This window comes from Oryza sativa, chromosome 3 (assembly GCF_034140825.1).
Source record: "Oryza sativa Japonica Group chromosome 3, ASM3414082v1".
Taxonomy (NCBI): Eukaryota; Viridiplantae; Streptophyta; class Magnoliopsida; order Poales; family Poaceae; genus Oryza; species Oryza sativa.
In genome coordinates, this window is record NC_089037.1 from 121,725 (window position 1) to 141,601 (window position 19,877).

General features: G+C 42.1%; 4 protein-coding genes across 5 annotated transcripts; all 4 read right to left on the bottom strand.

The window, feature by feature from the left end:
* Window positions 1-1,632: 1,632 nt before the first annotated feature.
* Window positions 1,633-6,072, bottom strand: LOC4331286 (hexose carrier protein HEX6). The gene is made up of 3 exons (XM_015775135.3): window positions 4,188-6,072; window positions 3,151-3,476; window positions 1,633-3,068 (listed from the first exon to the last, which is right to left on the bottom strand). The coding sequence occupies exons 1-3, from the start codon at window positions 4,315-4,317 to the stop codon at window positions 1,965-1,967; spliced, it is 1,560 nt and encodes a 519-aa protein (XP_015630621.1). The 5' UTR covers window positions 4,318-6,072; the 3' UTR covers window positions 1,633-1,964.
* Window positions 6,073-6,211: 139 nt separating this feature from the next.
* Window positions 6,212-8,239, bottom strand: LOC4331288 (uncharacterized). The gene is made up of 4 exons (XM_026024400.2): window positions 7,901-8,239; window positions 7,085-7,252; window positions 6,880-6,988; window positions 6,212-6,735 (listed from the first exon to the last, which is right to left on the bottom strand). The coding sequence occupies exons 1-4, from the start codon at window positions 8,174-8,176 to the stop codon at window positions 6,509-6,511; spliced, it is 780 nt and encodes a 259-aa protein (XP_025880185.2). The 5' UTR covers window positions 8,177-8,239; the 3' UTR covers window positions 6,212-6,508.
* Window positions 8,240-8,387: 148 nt separating this feature from the next.
* LOC4331289 (uncharacterized) lies at window positions 8,388-10,476 on the bottom strand. Its single transcript, XM_015775136.2, has 3 exons — window positions 9,966-10,476; window positions 9,308-9,565; window positions 8,388-8,932 (listed from the first exon to the last, which is right to left on the bottom strand). The coding sequence occupies exons 1-3, from the start codon at window positions 10,377-10,379 to the stop codon at window positions 8,618-8,620; spliced, it is 987 nt and encodes a 328-aa protein (XP_015630622.2). The 5' UTR covers window positions 10,380-10,476; the 3' UTR covers window positions 8,388-8,617.
* Window positions 10,477-10,703: 227 nt separating this feature from the next.
* LOC4331290 (probable helicase CHR10) lies at window positions 10,704-18,169 on the bottom strand. 2 transcript variants are annotated; one of them, XM_015775134.3, is made up of 17 exons: window positions 17,913-18,169; window positions 17,830-17,837; window positions 17,519-17,597; window positions 17,256-17,422; window positions 17,046-17,171; window positions 16,132-16,312; window positions 15,452-15,587; window positions 15,263-15,380; window positions 14,802-14,891; window positions 14,238-14,345; window positions 13,950-14,150; window positions 13,649-13,774; window positions 12,875-13,560; window positions 12,460-12,605; window positions 11,632-11,790; window positions 11,079-11,205; window positions 10,704-10,989 (listed from the first exon to the last, which is right to left on the bottom strand). In XM_015775134.3, exons 1-17 carry the CDS (start codon window positions 18,106-18,108, stop codon window positions 10,959-10,961), a joined length of 2,685 nt encoding a protein of 894 aa, XP_015630620.1. In that variant the 5' UTR covers window positions 18,109-18,169; the 3' UTR covers window positions 10,704-10,958. The 2 variants fall into 2 exon arrangements, with proteins under 2 accessions (XP_015630620.1, XP_066164975.1); XM_066308878.1 differs by having other exon boundaries at window positions 16,147-16,312; window positions 17,519-17,837.
* Window positions 18,170-19,877: the final 1,708 nt, after the last annotated feature.

Genomic DNA, 19,877 nt, shown 5'->3' on the forward strand with positions numbered 1-19,877 from the left:
AAAAGAAGATTCCTCTCAAAAAACAAAATAAATAAAAATTAAACAGGGTATATTATATAATATAGTATATAACTAGAAAAATATCCATGCGTTACAACAGGTGAAGACAAATTTCACGACTGATAAAAACGTTGCCAATTTAAATGACAAACAAAACAATGGTAAAACAGAGTCAGAAATCATATATAGCATTGAATCCGGTTGCGCTGAATTCATGTGTCATTACACGAAGAATCCCTTATATATACAGGCTATTCCATAAGTTGACACGTGTATTTTACTATACATTATCGACCAAAGATTAAAATTTTGATTATTCAATTAGTGAAAGTTCTTTAACTATATATGCAAAGCATTTGCAAAGCAACAAACTTACCACTTACACAGCTTAAACTATGATAATTTCAAAAGGAGGAGAGAAATTTGGAAGAGTAAAAAAGAGGAGGGACTATCTACTTATGGTACCACAAATTTTACCAAAAGCATATCAAATGTAAATAACATACACTTGCTTACACTCACATTGTAATTATAAATTTTAAAATTACATTGTAATTTTAATACTTACATTGCAATTATGTTAATATTCACTATATATGATGTGTAAGTAAGTGTTATAGATAAGGCATGCTGAGTTGGGCTCGGTACGGATCCACCACATACCAAGTATTATACAGAATTATGCCTCATATACGGAAGGTGTTCCCGATAAGGAAGGAAAAGTAGAGTTCTACTCGGGCACTATAAGAACTAACACGGATCGTATCTATACTTGCTCCCTAATTCTACTTGGGACAAAAGGGCATTTGAGGGTATAAATACAAGACCCCCTAAGAGGAGAGGGGACAAGACAAGTCAGAATACAAGTTAATACAGATATATACAAATCTAATGTAGGCATCACAAATACCGACATGAGGGATCTTGAGCTATCTCCAATCTCCCCGAGTTCATATTCGAGAAAGAAAACTACATTATCCGTTGACTACATGTGAGAGCTTCAATGCCGCCAAACCAACATAGATCAGATTAGGTCATTCCAAATATTGTATTAGTAAGATATTGAGAGCTATCTCCAATCTCCCCCAGTTCAAATTCGAGAAAGAAAACTACATTATATGTTGACTACATGTGAGAGCTTAAATGCCACCAAACCGACATAGATCAGATTAGGTCATCCCAAATATTGTATTAGTAAGATATTGATACATGAAGGCAACACCAGCTTCAGCCAATAGAAGTAGAACTATTAATTGTAAGTTAAGGGGACTGAACTTATATAAAAGTCCTTGTCTCCAGTCTCTCTTACCTTAATCTCGTGTATACCTTGGCACCAACGATTCTCATACTCTACAAATACCATGGTCGAGATCTACTCCCTCGATAGTGTCGGTCTACAAATTAATAATTAGTGACGTTGATTATATATCAAAATAGCGTTGACTAATAAGCAAAGAAAAAAAAGGAAAAGGAATAAAAAGCAGATGGATACAAATGCGCGCGGGACAGTGTGTGTGATGGGGTGAGCCAATTGGGTTGGGTTGGCTAGGCTGAGAGGGGGTGTATAATAGTTAACTTAGACTCATGTTGATTGGATATGGGTGATGTCCAACCAATTTAAATACGGACAACTTTATAGAGGAAACATCTTCCATTATGCAAATTATATATATGCATAGTAATACTGTTACAGAGAGTTAACAAGGCGTGAGGCCACAAATGGTTGCACATATGGAGTAATTATTTTGTGATCAGCCTCTTAATTAACTAATTAAGGTGCAATTGAGCTGGGCTGATCTTATTGTGGGCGGCTGGCTGACTGTTGCTGTTGTATATATGTAGTAGTAGTGTACATGCATTATGCATACAGTCGATCATCAGTTAATTAATACATGCATATTATATTATATAGGGTATGATGCGTATATACTTAGGTGGAAGGCGTGTTTAGTGATTTAGTTTGTTTATTCTGATGATGATCTTTGGTGGTGGTGGTGTAGCTCGACTACTTGTTGTTGGGGGGAGTCGCCGACGATCCTCTTCCAGAACCAATGCGTCCTCCAGAGCTGATCCATCTGCTCCATGGGCAGCTGCTTGGTCTCAGGGAGGAAGAAGAAGACGAAGAGCGTCATGACGCAGAGGCAGGCGGCGAAGAGGAAGAAGGTGGCGAACTTGAGGTGGCAGAGCATGGCGAGGAAGGTCTGGCCGATGAGGAAGGTGAGGAGGAAGATGACGGCGATGACGATGCTCTGCCCCGCCGACCGCACCTCCAGAGGGCAGATCTCGGCGGGGACCAGGTAGGTGAGGGGCCCCCACGACCAGGCGAAGCCCGCGACGAAGACGCACATGACGCTCAGCACCAGGTACGCGTACTCCTTCTCCATCTCCTCCCCGTGCTCCCTGAACTTGCCCGCCAGGATCGCCCCCACCATCACCTGCGACACCAGCATCTGCACCCCTCCCACCAGCAGCAGCCTCCTCCTCCCCAGCCTGTCCACCACCGCCATCGCCACCACGTTCGCCGCCGTCGCGCACACCCGCGTCACCACCGCCGACATCAGCGACGCGCTCTCCCGCAGCCCGATCGTCCGGAACATCACCGGCGCGTAGAAGTTTATCACGTTGATCCCGGTCACCTGGTTGAACAGGGGCACCAGCACCGCGATCACCAGCTGCGGCCTGTACCGACGCCGGAGCATGTTCCGCAGCGGGTGCCTGATCGTCTTGGACACCTCGCTCGCCATCACCAGGTCCTCCAGCTCCTTGTGCACCGCCGCCGTGCCGCGCAGCCGCTGCAGCAACGCCCGAGCCGAGTCCACGTCGCCGCTGCGCTGGATCACGAAGCTGGGCGTCTCCGGCAGGAACAGCGCGCCCACGGTGAGGAACGCCGCGGGGACGGCGGCCATGGACAGGGAGATCCTCCACCCCCACCCGCCCTCGATCTTGTCCACGCCGTAGTTGATGAGGTTAGCGATGAGGATGCCGATGCTGATGCACAGCTCGAACCCGTTGTTGATGGCGCCACGGTGCTGCGGAGGCGCCATCTCCGACAGATACAGCGGGATCGACTGCAAAACACAACAACACAACTTACAGTATATAGGAGTATCTTCTCAACCAAACTTATTACGTACTAGCGTAGTAGCTTACCTGGTTGGTGAAGCCGAGTCCAATGCCGAGCAGGACCCTGTTGAGGATGAGCATGTAGATGTTGACAGCGGCGCCGCCGAAGACGGAGCCGGCGACGAAGACGGAGCCGCCGATGAGTATGGAGGCACGGCGGCCGAAGCGCCTGGTGACGGAGGAGGCGACGAGAGTGGCGACGAGGCCGGCGATGTAGAGGGAGGAGGTGAAGACGGTGAGGAGCTCGCTGTCAAAGCGGCAGTAGTTGCTCACCTTCTTCTTGTCCCCCTTCATCTGATGGTACACGTCCGGGAAGAACTTCTTCAGGAACGGCTCCATCGACGTTACCCCACCTTATTAATTGGTTTTTTCCCCAATAATAACACAACACAACAAATTAATTAATGTTCCTTTTTGTTTAAGTACTGGTATTATTAGCTGCTGCCATGCATCAATTGCTGCTATTAATTGGTTACCTAGGCAAATTAATGGAGCAGTATTACAAAAGGTGAATTATTAATTTCGCATGCATCGAATCTGTTAATCATTATGAATCAACTAACTATGCACTAGTATGTGAGAGAATGCAGGTTGATCAAGTAGTAGTATCTCTCTTGTCTGGAGTCAGTGAAGAAGAAGAGGCAGATGATGCATGTGCACTTGTGCAGTGCAGCGTGCACTGGAGTAGTATGTTGGCTATGAATGGTTATCTTAAATAGCCAGATGGATTGATGGTTGTCGGTTGCTTCCATCAAATTATACTATTAATCTCTGAAGAATTAATTAATTGTGGATGCATCAGTATACACTACTCCAACTATATAGTGCTGGCCCGCATGCAGTTTGTACTAACTTACGTAGGACAAATTCATTCATTAATCACGTACTCCTCCACTACAGTAGTAGTACAGCTACAGTACTGTTAGCTGCTTACTCCCTCCGTCCCAGCACGCAGGTAGGTACTGGAGTAGAGATAGATCGATAGATCGATCGAGGAGATGGAGTGATGGTCAATTGGTGATGGATGAAGAACCGATCAGGTGATAAGGGCGAAGCGGAGATACCTGAGATGCCGAGGTCGTAGCCGAAGAGGATGCCACCGCTGCCGGCGACGATGCACGACAGCACCACGAACGGAGTCACGCGCCCGCTGTACCCACTGCCGCCTCCTTCGACGAACGCTCCGATGGCCATTGTTAATATATATAATCTTCTTTCTTTCTTTCTCTCTCTCTCTCTCTCGATCCAGTAGAAGAAGAAGAAAAAGCAGCAGCAGCAGCAGCTAGCAGATGCAGATCGATCGAACAATATTTGGGTTGGTGGTTTAATTAATGCTGTGCTAGCTCAAGACTGAAACCGGAAGCTACCTTGCACTGCACATATACTAATCAGTCCCTACGAAGGAGGAGGCGGCGGCAAGCTGCAGAGATGTGTGGCCTGAGCGCTATCACAACACAAGCCCAGCTTACTGACAGTGAGGTACCTTTCTTTTCACCAATAAGAGTTGTATGAAGAATAAGATTTTCGTGGCACATTTTTCAAACGGCTAAACGGTACATTTCGTGCGAAAACTTTCTATATGAAAGTTGCTCTTTAATATTATATTAATCTATTTTTCAAGTTTGTAATCATACGTTAATGTTAATACTATCTTGTTTTACGTAAAAACTTAATCTTCATCTTAAGAAGAAAAGAACACCACCTGATTGTTCATCAGCTGCTTTAATCCAGGATCCCAACTAGATCAGTATACTATCATCTCTTCATTTCATTCTCTGACCGGACTAGTGAAATAGATTGCTTCCATAGAGTGGATTTTAATCTCTCGAGAAGATGTTTTCCCGTATGTTTTTTTCTTCCAAATTTGATATAAATAGTTATGAAAAATTTAAAAAAAAATTTACAATGTAGAGTATATAGATATCTATTGGTCTACCGAAAATGAAGTTCACATTCAATCTACACATCAAGAAACAAAAAAAAACAAATTTAGATGTGAACAGTACTTTTTTATATCTTAGCGTGTGAATTGAGTTTGGACCTAAGATTTTGTAGAGTTGTATAGTTATGTGTATGAGTATTGTCAAAATTTTTCATAACTGTTTGGGTGGTTTTCCCTTCCTTCTCCTCCTTAATTGCTCCTTAATTGGAGGGCCGGACGCCAAAAGCATGACACAATATTATGTGCTTCCCTTCCCCCTCAATATGTTGCTACCTGCATTCCCGAATCTAATTTCTATTTTCTTACAATTTCTTCTTAATCAAGCTATTATTTACCTAGTAATAGTATCCACATACATGCATGCAAATCAACCCTCTAATAACAGTATTTCTCAATAAAGCAAGAAAATGGTACGTATTAAGATGGATATACTCAAGATTCTTCATCCTGCATACATATGCATCATAGGTGGCTTTACTACTTTCTCTCTGTCTTATCCTCGGAGGAAATTGACTAAAGCAAAAAAGCTCGCTCACTACAAAAGATACACATAGACAGACAAATACTCCTCATGAATAAAGTCGTGTCATGTATTCAGTGGGTTTGCATTATATTGGTGCCTTAATTTGGTATAAACTCCTATTAATTGGCACTACTGATTCTAACGGGAAATTAAAAAAGGAATATGTTCTACCATGAAGACAATCTCGTGGCACATTTAAATACCTTTTGGTAGGGAGTACTCCACTCTATATAGTTGATGGTCAAACAGCATGTATTATTATTTAAGATGAAGCTGTTAGACAAGAAGTAAATAAAAGCTCGAAAAGCAAACAAATTTCTTTCTTTCCTTTTATGAAAAGAGAAGATGAATGGTACTACTACTAGATGACTGAGATGTGTGCGCGTGCGAGCTTTCTATATGTCGCGCATCTTCTCTGGCTGTCCAGCTCCATGCATCTCATTTTCTCCCTTAATTTTGTCTTTTTTCTGTCAGCTAGCTACTAGCTCGTTACGTTGTTTAATTGTCCTACACACACGTAAAGCATCCAATCCAGGCGCACTTTACATATGTACTCTAAGTGGATCAGCTGAAGAATCTAGCGAATGCCTAATGATATAGACGTACAGTATGCTTTTTGGACATGGCCAATTCACCGTGCATTCATCAAAGACAGTTTTTCTGTATTTGTATTGCTTACCCAAACCATCGATACGGCCAATTCTTCTACTACTATATATCCTTAGTTTAAAAGAACATGATCTTATTTGTATACGCAGAGTACATAAAGAAAAAACCATCAGAATCTCGTCTATGCAAATGGCACACGGGTGGTAAATAAATACTAGCACAAGTGAAGGAAAATTACTAGTCGCTGAAGAGGTGTCTCAGAGCTCTTGCTGCGGAGGCGGAGGCTGAGGCTGAGCAGCAGAGGAGAATTCCTAACGGTCGGGGACCTCAGATGGTGCTGGGGTAGTGTAGTAGTAGTGGATGCCTGTAGGTCCACTTGTGCTCAGCACTCTCAGATTCTTCAACCCTTCCTCCTCGCTTCCTTGTTCAATCCCGACCTTGTGCTGCTGCCTTCCCAGGACAGAGTAGGCACAATACTCCACCTCGTAAATCTCCACACCTGGCTCAAAGAATGACACCGATGCACCAACACCCTCACCTGCACATATATAGATAGATAGATAGATAGATAGATAGATAGATAGATAGATAGATAAAACAACCAAAACCATGAAGAAATACTAGTAGTATGTTTCCATAGGCACAGCGACACAAGAACAATATCCAATCACTCCAAACTCACCATGCGTCACCAGAAGTAGGTTCTCATCAGGGTATTTGTCAGCAAGAGCCTTGATTACACTAGCATATCTGCTTCTTGCTTCCCAAACAGATTCCCCCCACTTAGGTACCTGTACAGGAAAAGAACAATTCCGTTGAACATGAAGCGTAATTATGGTCATGATTATTAAGGAGTAGTACTGGTAAGAGTAGAAGCCAAGCCAGACCTCCTGGTAGAGTGGCTCCGCGGAGTGATCAATGGTAGCAGCTGGCAAAGCAGCTTCCAGTTGTGACATGTCAGGAAACCACCTGTCGATGCTTGGAGCTATCTGGCTGACTAGAATGCCCATTGCTTGAGTGTTCATCATCTCGGACAACCCATATTCAATTGAAACCTAGAGTACAAATGATCGGAAAGGCAAGGCAAACGGGTTCACGATACAATCAAGCAATTACAGGACCAATGCACACACAGTTTCTATAATTACAGAACCAACAAGTAAAAGCTTGAGAGTTGAAGGGCAGCAGCATTTTTGTGTCCCGTGCAATGCAACGAGCATTCTCATCCCATATGTGACGCCCAAAAAGGAAGAAGATGAAAACAGGGGGGTCATCCCATCCCATTCTCATTAACAGTAGTAGCAAAATAAAGAGAAAACAGTTGGTAGAAGAAACATATGAAAGATTACATAGAGGGTTGTGTAAAAGCTGTCATCATGCAAGAGTTGTGATAGATAGACAGATAGGTTTGCAGTGCAGCAACCAAATAAGATGAGATTGTGATTGTAGCAGGTGCAAGTTGAGTTATACTTGTACTAGGTTGTTGAACAAGAGCATATAATGGGTCAAGTGTGAAGAGTATGAATGCAGCAGGGTGTGTAGTTTTGCTAAGCATAGTATATACTATTTGAATTGATGAAAAGGAAGCGGAGGGACATTGCATTTGCATACATAGGAGCAGTAAGTAAGAATTGAAGCGATATGAGGCGTTGAGGAGTAACAATCAGTAAGTAAAGTGGAGTATGCAGCAGCAAGGGGAAGACCTTGATGTTGATACGGGGCAGGGGGGAGAGCGCGGCGATGGCCTGGGCGGCGGTCTGGAGGCAGCGGATGAAGGGGGAGACGAGGACGCGGTGGATGTGGAAGCCGTCGGCGAGGATGCGACTGGCGACGGTGGAGGCGCGGAGGAGGCCGGCGTCGGTGAGCGGCGGATCCCAGGGGCGGGGATTGTTGGCGGCCCACAATGGATCCGCGTGGTCCACGCGGTCGCCGTGACGCATCACCACCACCCTCTGCTCCTCCTGCATCGCCATCGCCATCTCTCTTCCCCTCTTGGTTACGTTACTACTCCAGCAGCGTCTTGCAGTCGCAGGCAGGCACCCAAGAAAAATACTTAAAATAAAAAACCTTATATTACCTGCTCTTTGCCAGTTGAGATACAGTAAGCAGGAACAGAACCAAGGTTATTCAAGCAACACCCATTGCCAGTTGAGCAATAAATAACTCAAATCGCTAATAGTATAAGTGATCTTTATTTCAAAGATGCTGCCCTTTATTTATGTATAGTATACGTCCTGTCCTGTCAACATGAAAACCACAACGAAACGCACGCAGACACACATCAACTGGCAACCAAACCTGAACCTGATTGATAATGCATGAAAAATACAGGAGTACTAAAGTAAGAAACAGCAGCGGCATTGGAGAAGAGACACTTTTTGTACTGGAATAACTACTACTCCTACACTAGTACTGGAGTATCATGCATCATCTGGGATGAGCAGGATGGATCCGGTCGTCTTCCTGGCCTGGAGATCCGCATGAGCGCGAGCAGCTTGAGACAATGGATATGTGTGGTTCACACGGATGCGCAACACCCCGCTTCCTACATTGGCAAACACCTCACCGGCCGACTCCAGCAACTCGTCGCGGGTAGCAGTGTAATGCATCAGGCTGGGCCTTGTTACCAACAGCGACTTGCTTGCCAGATCGCTCAGCGGAATGGGATCAGGCCTACCTGACGACTGCCCAAACGACACCAGCATACCACGCCACGCCAAGCATTCCACCGAACCCTGAAACACATATGCCTGTCAATCAAATGCCATTCTACTATTCTTAATGCTAGTACATTCATATATAGGAGTACTCCATAAAATGAAATCAGCTGATTCAAGCCCAAAACACATTGCTTTGAAACTAAAAATAAAACCAGACACTGGATACAGATAACTGTGCATCTTTTTGTTACTAAAAAATGAAGTTATTATGCCCACCATCAGTACCTACTACTGAAGTGGTACTAACACCTGAACAACAGAACAAGGTCTACTGCCTTTACAAATTGTACGCCATCGGAAAGGTGAAAGCATCTGCACAGGCAGCTGAAGATATATGCATGATCACTAACCAAAACCTGTTACCACATGCAAGATGCAACGGTACAGTACCTTGTATGTATCCTTGCCAACAGAATCATATACCACATTGACACCTTTCCCAGCTGTGAACTCCTTGACTCTTGTGACAACATCTTCCTTTGTGTAAATGATGACATGGTGGCATCCATCTTCAGCTGCCTGTGCAGCCTTCTCCTCATTTGAAACAGTCCCGATGACAGTGGCACCAAGGGCATTTGCCCATTGACAAAGGAGTGATCCAACCCCACCGGCAGCAGCGTGGACCAGAACACAATCACCACTCTGGACCTGCGTGCGGTGCATGGTTAATTGAAATTGCAGTTACTCTGAGAATAACTGATAGTAGTATCATATCATACCACAATAATAATGGCAGGGGGCAAATACCTCAAATGGTAACAGGGGCAGACAATAAGATATTGTAAACAAGGTAAATTAAGCTCTTGACCAATCGTTTGTAGTGTGCTTTCATTTAGATTTAGCTGCTTTGACTGCCTTTGCTGGGCAGAAATGGTTTATGCGTGATTATGGCATACTAGAGTTGAAGTGCATGGGAACACTATGAAGATTCTAGGATGGTTGCCTTGGTAATCAGAAATTAATATTCATTGTATGCATAAAGAAAGAAACAGGGTTATGATCGATTGGGTTCTCTATATATAAACAAGTGAAGTAACATGGGGGATACCTTGTAAACACGGCGAAGTAGAACGTGAGCAGTCATCCCCTTGAGCATAATAGCGGCAGCAGTGTTGTGGTCGATGGAAGGAGGAAGGGGAACAGCGACGGAGGCGGGAATAATCTGCTCTTGAGCATAAGAGCCCATGGGATTGCCGGCATAGGCGACGACGTCCCCAACCTTTCTGCCAGTCAGGCCAGGACCTACAGCGGTCACCACTCCAACGGCTTCCCTCCCAGGGACGAAGGGCAGTGGAGCGGAGTAGACCCCCTGGCGGTAGTAGACGTCGATGAAATTGACGCCGATGGCGGTGTTCTTGATCCGGATCTCGCCCTCCTTGGGCTCCCCGACCTCCACTTGCTCCCATCTCAACACCTCAGGCCCGCCCAGCTCGTGGACCCTGATGCACTTCACCACCGCCATCTCCCCCTTGGAGCAGCGCACGGTGGTGGTGGTGAGAGAGGCAGACGGACTTGGAGAGAGGAGGCGTCTGGTTGGGAGGGGAGACAGACACAGACACAGACCACAGAGGAGCACGGGGCCGTACGTCATCATCGCCCACGCCACCTGCCCTCCTCCCCTTCCCTTCCCTATTTCAATTTCTGTCCACATCATCCAAACGCCTCTTCACTAAAATACTTACCACTTTCAACTGGATGAGTTCACCCAAATACCCTCTTTTTTTCTCTCATCTTTACCACCAACACCAACAGTAGCACAAGAGGAACAAGAAGAGAGGCCCTTGCGTCCAACAAGAAAAGAGGTTCACTTGTTCAGGCAAACATTTTTCGTTTTCGGTTCACTTGTTCAGACAAACATTTTTCGTAGCTAACTGACGCGAGGCATTAGACATTACACAAGAGACTTCTCCTACTACTACTCCTCCTCCTTTCAGAGTACATGCATTGCATTCATATTACAGATGGCAGGCATTTCCTAGTCTACAGGGTGAGGGGCACTTCCTTATGTACTATGGCCATTCTCTATTGTTTAAGCTGCCAACTAGTGCTTGTTCCCTCGCCTATAATAGTACCTGTGTTAAATGACATTTTCCATTATATGTTCACAGGACACATAGATAAACAAGTAATGTAGTACAAGGTATGTCGCTGGATCGCTTACACAAAGATGTCGACGCCATGAAGAGACGAGTATTTCCTCAGCAGCCGTTCTATGGTGTACCACTCTGATCGTTGGGACCCACCTCCACCTCCACCTTGGAGACCGATTCGGGGCATGTGGATGCTCGCTTCACGGAAACAAACCAAGGGTTCCAAACACATCAATTCCATCAGCATTAATATAGCAACTACATGTCTGTCTGTCTGTCTGTCTGTCTACCTACATACATTGGCCTCAATGCAAAATACTCCTACAACACTACAAAGAGGAACATGCAGCCTGCTCACCCTGCTTCAAACATTTCACTAAATGTTTATTAGAATTGCTCCAGTGAATAGAACTGAGCAAACTTCACTTCATAGAACCATTAAAAATCAAACAGAAACTCTCTCAAGGGGTATCATCGCTCAACTGAGTTTACGGCATGCACGCTATCTATTTAAATTTGTTTGACAGCAGGCGTGAATTTTGATGAAAACAATCAACAGCAGATCAGATGTACACTCCAAATAATTGCTAGTACTAATATGGAGAAGTCAAAAGGGATCGGTACCGGAATGTTGAGCAGCTGAAAAGGCCACTCTTGATAAACAAAGCTCCAAATCAGGTATGGAAATTTCACTTCGTGGAACCTTTCGCCTTGGATTATAAGACTGCACAACAGCTAGCGCGACCCAGAGAGGAGCATCTAAACTCCGGTTGCACTTGGCTTCTGCATGGAGGACACAAATACAGTGAAAAAAAAAACTTACCAACATAACAATAATTTATATACCAATTAAAGATGAAAGATTCAAAATGCCATATATATGAATGGACTTTTGGCACTAAAAACCCTTAACATGCTAAATCATCCAATGCATATGAATGCTTTAACATTTATGGTCAACAACTTTAGTCATATATGGTGTGGCCGTGGTTAACTACTAAACTAGATACACGATTCAGTATGGAAGGCAAAATTTATATATATATATATATATATATATATATATATATATATATATATATATATATATATATATATATATATATATATATATATTCAACTTGATGGATTGCACCAAGAGTTTTGTTTCCTTGTAGTTGAGCACTCCGGTTGATGGAAACTCCAAGTTGCTCTAAAATATGTCAATAGGTGCAGACCATACTGCAGGATGGTCAAAGAGTTAAACTAGTGGCAGTGAATGTTGATTGTAATAAAATTGGTACGGTTAGAATTTGTCTGGCACTACCTGTCAGAGACCAATTAAGTATGACAACAGTAGTATGTACATGTCAAATAGCTGCCTCGCACTCATATTTTTTCTTAGAGCCATACTAAAGACATGTGGTGGAATAAATTCTGTGATAATTGCAGAGCTAGTGTAAAGAAAACAACCATCTAACTGAATCAAGTGAAGATCTGCCAGGTGGAGATCATCAAATTCAGAAGCACGATTATAAGCATCTGGAATGCATGTTGAGAGATTGGCCAAAGCATCGAACATTCCTCCATGTCCCCAGGTTCCTGAATTATCAACACAACTGCACCAGCAAAAAGGCAATTTACTTAGCACAAAGATTTTGTTCAGAAGAAGCTATAAAATATATGAAAGGCCATCCAACATTTTACACATTTTGACAAAACATATCAATGTCAATACTAAGTTCTACATATTTTAAGCTAACTACCTGGAGTAGGCATCTATGGAGGAGAAATCATGGTACAACACATACCATTTCCTTCAACAATCCTAGGATGGAGTAATTCCCTTTCATAGAATGTAACATATTTCACTCTCGGAAAATAATACCTGAATATGATGGCAGGCTTTGCAGGGCAAACTACTGAAGGATTAGTGCAATCTCCATATACAAGTTGGACGGATCCAGAGTCTGGAATATTCTGGTTCGGTAAGATGTCAGGATCTTTGATCTTTAATGTCTGGTACCCCAAGGATTCCCATTTGGCTAATCTCTTTTCTTCCACCTTTTTCTTAATAGCTTCACGTTTTAGGAACTTTTCTTCAGGTGCTATTCTTTGCCTTTCTAGTTCAGCTCTGGTATTTTCCTTAGAATGCGAAGACTCTTTAAACTTCTCAAGCCAGGATAAGTATGCGGCTTCATTAAAATCCGGATCAACATTAACGGAATCAGATACCCTCGTAACAACAGCCCCACTGTTGTCTGTCATATTTGGATTGATTTCGAATGCCCGTTCATCCTTTTCTGAAGGTTCATGACTACGCATCAACACTACTTTTTCAGACATTGATTTCAGCTTCAACATAGTCTCTTCTTTGATAGTCTCCGAAGCTGTGTCATCATTCATTGTCTCTGCAGTCGTATCTGAAGTATCAAATAGGTGTAAGCCAAATATAATCGAGCGCATGTCGCTAGCTTCATTTTCTACATATTTCCCCTTCCCATAAGTTGCATCCTCCTCTCCAATAACGCTGTGGCTAAGCTTAAGTTTTCTTTCTGCTCTTCGCATGATGACCTGAATTCAATTTGGAAAAGGGCTAAAACAAAACTCAGAAGGAACTTAATCGTAGAAGTAAAGGCTCAGGTAGTAAGTTAGTCTTGACCTCTTCAATTGTGCGTTGTGATACCAAATTTATTGATAATACATTATTTAACTGTCCAATGCGGTGTGCACGCTGCAAGGCCTGTTTGTCAGCTTGAGGATTCCAATCTTGCTCATAAAAAATAACCTGCGCTACAAAATGGTGGACAAAAGATTAAGTAATTAGAAGAAAGATAGGTTCATTATTCATCCATACAGAACTGTTTGCCTGGTACTAAAAACACATCAAAATAAAGAAAAACATCACTTGATTTCTTAGTCAAGAGGATATTCATTATGGTCTCAAATTGATTCAGACTCACAGTATCAGCACCAATGAGATTAAGGCCAACACCCCCTGCTCTAGTTGATATCATGAAAACAAAAGCTCCACTCTGATTATCATCTCTGACAACACCCTTGGTAGGTTGAGAGCTGAAACTTTTTATTGCTGCAAACCGTTCCTCAGCACGCACTGAACCATCCAGACGTTCATAGGTGTACTGACGCAATTCTAAGAAGTCCTGTTGAACGGATGATGCAAAATCATAATAAACAGTACAAGAGACTATAAGGAAATTTATGCTAGCAGAGCTGGGGAGAAACAAAACCTGAAGAATGTCCAGTGTTTGAGTCATCTGAGCAAATAGCAGAACTCGATGGCCTACTTCATGGAGCTTCTTAAGAATGAGATCTAGCATGACAAGCTTTCCACTAGCCTGAATAAACATTACAATAAATATATTTAATGAATAGATCTGTACAGTCCCTCCAAAAGTTCCTTACTAAACTTCAAGCTTGCAGAATATTTCATTTGTCAATACAAGATATATCATGAGGGAAGAGATAAAAGAAACTGAAGAGCGATGTCGCGTCAAATATGTTTTGACAACATAGAGACAGCGGGCAATGCAATACACAGACTCCACAGCACAGCACCCATACCTATTGCTTCAAGTCCAAGTTCGAACCACTTTTGGCCAGCTTTCAGACTCAAAAGAAAATGGCTTAAAAATCAAACACCCGATTCATGCATTCATTTTTCGTTCTCCCATTTAGGCCACAAAACTTGCAGGCATAACATATTCAAGTCATGGAGACACACTGTAGTTCAACATTCTAGGCTATAACTAAGCAGGCTATTAGCATTACATTTAACAATGGGCATAACTAACCTGAACCAAATGCTCCCCTTCCACATAAGGCTCAGGTTCAATGCCACTGAATAGATATGGATGACTAGAAGCTTTTCGCAGTTGTATAACCTGAGGAGAATCAAAAGAACAGTGATGAAACTTAAGTTTGTAAAGAGCTCTTAATTATCAGTTCTTATTGATTGATCCCAGATTTAAAGTATGAGATATCAACAAACCATAACTTAACCAAAGAAACATACATCACAGCACTCTGGTATGATTCATAAACTTGTGAAACCCTAACTCTTGTGCTAAAAAGAAATCCTTACAGTATGTGAAATAATAGAATGTAGATGGCATAAAGAAACCATGAAGTATGATGGGCATGCCAAATGACTTGCTTCTCATTATAAAAAAGATAAATGACTTGTTTCTCAATAAAATACTCTCTTTGCTACAAGCGCTTTAATACAGTATGACTACAAAAACTGATCCATTACGATGTTTTGCAGAGACTGGTGGCGGGACAATCCTCCAGTAAATGTAAGTAGTGTTTGCAGCTCTTTTCTCAATACTGACAAGTATAGTTTCTTCTGTAAGGGTGTCAGAGGTACCATCCTGTAAAGATCACATGAAGTTGATAAAATAAAGAGGATAAGAAATGCAAGGTGGGAAGGATAGGATCATACACTGTTAACTCAGTTAATGAAGGCAATGCCAAAATTCCGCTTTGAATTAGTAAAGCTTTAGTTCGTCTCAGCATAAATGCTCTCAGTACATGTTTAAGGATCTTAAACTGTTTGTCCGTTTTATTAGTTTCGCCACCTGTTGAGAAATCAAACAAGGTACTCAAATTCTTTAATTGTGACATATTAATGCAGTGTCAAAAAACAGAAAGGCACTCACAAAATTGAGCAGTGAATTAGTTGGTGTGGAAAAATTGGTCTCAAGAAAGAAACATTTGGAAAAGCACAAAGAATTTTGGTTGCCAGTTGCCAACCGTTATGCACTGAGTTAATAATCAAATTTATGTTTCTCTAACCAACTAATTATTAATATTTGTTGGGTTTTATAACATCTAAAAACCAGTAACTACAATGTACCTACGAAAGTATTTTTGGCCCCAGGCCTCCTTTCTAAAAGAAAGTTTTTTTTTATGGAATGTACCTATGAAAATATCATACAACATAAAGCAAGAAGAGATTATGAAAGTCCTAGCAAAGGAAGAGACTTCCTAACACCAAATCACCAGAATTGATGGTGCACAAGCACAAAGTGCTCACAGCCAGCATAAAAGGCATTGTTGGCATCAAGCAACGCAGTAACACACTACAGCTAAAAATGAATCCCTTTACATTTAAAGCAATACCTGTCAATGAATCACCTGATTGCTTGAAAGTAGAAAGAAATTGATCCAGGGTACCAAAAATCGAGGGCATGCAAAAGTGCATCAATGCCCATAGTTCAGAAAGGTTATTCTGGATAGGGGTGCCCGTTAGTAGCAGACGTCTTGGCATGATAAAGCGTTGCTCAAGGACATTATACAGTACCTGGGAAAACACAGAACCTAGTAAATAAGTTGGACACTACAAATGTTCTGCCAAGATTATGTACTCAGTAAATTTACCCTCCAGCCACTTGAAAATAAGGATTTTACAGAAACGGGAATTGTAGACTTCCATCATTGTACAATAAAACTGAAAGCTAAACCAGCAATACATGCATCACTTGTAGTTTATAGTACAGTGCTACCAATGAGTGCAGAGAGATGATGACGGCAGCACTACAAAAGAAATCTTAAGCAGATGAAAAATCCACATTTTTGGTCCCTCTAATTTGGAGTTTGTTTACTCCCATGTATTTTGAATATGTTTATTTTATCCCCTGTATTTTCAAAACCAGATCAATTTCTCACTCAGCACCTCTGTTTGCACGAAGCACAAAACAGCTAAGTGGATCAAGGCATTAATTTTCATTTTAACCCAAATTTAATCGTCAGTTGGATCTTCTGTGACTAAAATCTGCATATGTGGGTGATAACCCGCCAGATTAGCACACTTGCCACAAAGGAAGCCAAGTCTGCAGAAAAGCACCTTCTGTCAGCTTTGGACCTGATTTGATCCGGTTTTGAACGTACAAGGGATAAAATGACCGGTTTAAAAGTACAAGGTGTAACCGTGTAAGGCAGCTGCCAGGAACTAAATATGAACTATTTTTATTGCACAAATCCAATAAAAAGAATGACTATGATTGTATTTACGTGAATAAAAAGGCTTTACATACGCTGGATGGGTTTTTAAGACGTTGGGCCTCATCAATGACAACATAGTGCCAAGGAATTTGTGAAAGAAATTCTTGGTCCATTAAGGCTATGTCATAGGTTGTCATCATGACATCAAACGGTAACTCCTATTGCATGCAAAAGAAGTTGGTGTCAGCAATTTTGAGTAAGGTATAAGAGTAAGTAAAAGAAGAAGTTGGGAGAAAGCATACAGTGGAATGAGATGACGATGAAGATTTTTGGACATCCTGAAACATCATTCTCCGGAGATCACGACGGTGCAACTTATCACCAACATACTGGATAACCCTCAAAGAAGGACAAAATTTATTGAATTCCGAGAGCCAGCCATCGGTGACACTTAGAGGACATAAGACCACTGCAAGCATAGCCAGGGTCAATGATGTCAAAACCCAAACTGTAAGAAAGCAACAAGATACTAAGGAGATCCCAAATGGGTAGGTGCGGTACACACAAAATGGTCCAGGTGAGATGGAGTGGATCTTGAGGTAGCTCAACAAAGAGATTGCTTGGAGGGTCTTGCCAAGTCCCATCTGGCCATGGTCCGTCCGACATAAGAAAAAACAGCAGTCACATGACATGAGCTTGATTACACATTATTAACAGTAACGAAAAATGGTGGTGCGGAAAAGTGTTTGATGAAATAAGGTGAGGTGAAACAGCATAGAACAAGACGGAGTCGATCCTCCTCGTATTCATGAGCAGGCACATGGAGTATTGAAGAAGCTCGGCGCGGCGGGGAAGGAAAAGAAAATGGAGACCGACCTCGTCACCTGCATTCCATGCGTGGGAGATGAGTGAGTTGGGGAACCCTAGCTAGGAGGGAGGATGCATCGTACATTACATACCGAGCAGGACGTTGACGCCGAGTTGGTAGCGGCGGATGAGCCACGCGACGCCATCGACCTGGTGCGGCTTGAGCTCGGCCGTGACTCCGACTCCGAGTTGGGCGGCGGCGTGGGGTGGTTGGCCCTGCGCATCGGCGGAGAGGAGGAGGGAGGCGGCGGCGAGGAGGCGGCGCTCATACATTTGTGGCGGCGCCATGGCCCCTTCCTCTTCCTCTTCTCTTCTGGGCCCTACCTAACACAAACATAAACAGACATCTGCTGCTCCCTCCATCTCATTCATCTCAAAATAAGTCGTTCGTATCCAACGTTTAACCATTCATCTTATTTAAAAAAAATTTTATAATTAAAATTTTTATTATTATATCTCTACTATTATAAAAATTAGAGATATTTTTGCCGAGATTTTGGTACGTCATCCGTGTCTGAATCGGTTTTCAGATTTTATTGAGGAATCAGTTTTAATTAAATATGTTTTTTATGTCTATTTTTTCTCTACTATTATAAAAATTGAAAATGTTTTATCGAGATTTTGGTACGTCATCCGTTTTTGAATCGGTTTTCAGTTTTAATTGAATATGTTTCTTTTTTTCGTCTATTTTTCTCGCCGGTTTTTTAGTCCGATTAGGTTTCTCCGTATTTTTCTACTCAGTGCAATCTGATCTCCCTTTTTTACCGCTCTTAGGGCCCGGGCCAAACCCTAGCACCGCCGCGATTTGCCTCCCCCGTAAGTTTCCTCCTATTATTGATTACAAAAATCGATTCCCCACTCCTAACTCATTATTTTCTCCATGATTTGCTCTTTCAAGGTTTTCATTTGTTGGATTTAATTTCCATCGAAGATGGCCGACCAGCGAGCTTCGCCTTTTTATCCTGATTTTTGTGAATTCTCTCTGATTTTAGGGAAACAGGAAGAAGAGATCGAGTGGATCAAAAGCCCTCAACCAATTTTAGGAGATCAAGAAAGATTCGGTTGGATTTGATGACAAGGATCGGCTTTGTCATCGTGCATGCATAGAATATCTTCCGGAGGTTGAAGATCACAGTAGACTATGTGAGTTGGGCCTACGAATGTAACGACTCTACTTGTGCTTGTGGCTTGGGCCTGTTATAGGCCAAGCATGGGGAGGTACTGAAACTGGGCTAGGACTTTCTTTAAAAGAAAGGAAGGAATAACGTTTCGGCCCAAAACAAAGAAATGATTTTCATTAACTTTTTTAATTATAATATATAGTGATCCCGGTATTTTAATTTATTGTTCGGCTTCTAATAGTTGTTATATATAAAAAAACGTCTTTACCTGTTGCAACGCACGGGCATTTTTTCTAGTCATATAATAAAACATAAATAGCACTTTATGTGTGACTATTTTTTTAAAACTTTTTCATAATTTTTTAAAATAAGACGAACGGTCGGCAATAATAAGCTGGCTCCTTTTCGAGCCATTTTGTTGGTTGTTAAATTTTAGGATAAATCTCAGCAAATTATTCATACCAAATAAATAGCCACAAGAAAAAAAACAGGCACAACATCCTATTTCTATCATACTTTTCTCTTGTGTTTCTCCTTAACAGCATAAGTAATCAAACTTCAACCAAAAAAGTTACTTATTGACCATAATATATTACTATCATGATTGATGATTTCTGACCTTTGAAAAAACAAAAAAAGGGTTCATTAGAAAAACCTTTTGAAAGTCTAATATTTAGAAGAACAACCGCATGAAAATCGAGAAGTGGGGGAAAAAATTAATAAAAATATGCTCATCTCATTCAATATTTACAATTCCGAAAGAGTAGATAGACTTATTATTTTTAGACTTATAGCAGCACTACCACCTCCACCCTCGGATGGCTCTGGTACCGGACCACCCCACCCTTTCACTAGACAGCTCTCCCTAAACAATGTGGTTGTCGGTGTTGAGTGTTAGAGCGAGTATAATGTGAGCTAGAGCTATAAGCTTGCTGT

What these genes read in the sequence shown, in the direction of transcription:
- LOC4331286 (XM_015775135.3), bottom strand. Translation starts at nt 4,317, where the DNA reads ATGGCCATCGGAGCGTTCGTCGAAGGAGGCGGCAGTGGGTACAGCGGG. An exon ending in CTACGACCTCGGCATCTCAG is followed by an intron (nt 3,477 to 4,187) that starts GTATCTCCGCTT and finishes CCAATTAATAAG; the next exon opens with GTGGGGTAACGTCGATGGAG. An exon ending in GACTCGGCTTCACCAACCAG is followed by an intron (nt 3,069 to 3,150) that starts GTAAGCTACTAC and finishes TGTGTTTTGCAG; the next exon opens with TCGATCCCGCTGTATCTGTC.
- LOC4331288 (XM_026024400.2), bottom strand. Translation starts at nt 8,176, where the DNA reads ATGGCGATGGCGATGCAGGAGGAGCAGAGGGTGGTGGTGATGCGTCAC. An exon ending in TGCCCCGTATCAACATCAAG is followed by an intron (nt 7,253 to 7,900) that starts GTCTTCCCCTTG and finishes TTTGTACTCTAG; the next exon opens with GTTTCAATTGAATATGGGTT. An exon ending in CCTACTTCTGGTGACGCATG is followed by an intron (nt 6,736 to 6,879) that starts GTGAGTTTGGAG and finishes ATATATGTGCAG; the next exon opens with GTGAGGGTGTTGGTGCATCG.
- LOC4331289 (XM_015775136.2), bottom strand. Translation starts at nt 10,379, where the DNA reads ATGGCGGTGGTGAAGTGCATCAGGGTCCACGAGCTGGGCGGGCCTGAG. An exon ending in TACTTCGCCGTGTTTACAAG is followed by an intron (nt 9,566 to 9,965) that starts GTATCCCCCATG and finishes CACCGCACGCAG; the next exon opens with GTCCAGAGTGGTGATTGTGT. An exon ending in TTGGCAAGGATACATACAAG is followed by an intron (nt 8,933 to 9,307) that starts GTACTGTACCGT and finishes TATGTGTTTCAG; the next exon opens with GGTTCGGTGGAATGCTTGGC.
- LOC4331290 (XM_015775134.3), bottom strand. Translation starts at nt 18,108, where the DNA reads ATGGCGCCGCCACAAATGTATGAGCGCCGCCTCCTCGCCGCCGCCTCC. An exon ending in ACCAGTCTCTGCAAAACATC is followed by an intron (nt 14,892 to 15,262) that starts GTAATGGATCAG and finishes GATTCTCCTCAG; the next exon opens with GTTATACAACTGCGAAAAGC. An exon ending in AAGCCTGCCATCATATTCAG is followed by an intron (nt 12,606 to 12,874) that starts GTATTATTTTCC and finishes TTGCTGGTGCAG; the next exon opens with TTGTGTTGATAATTCAGGAA.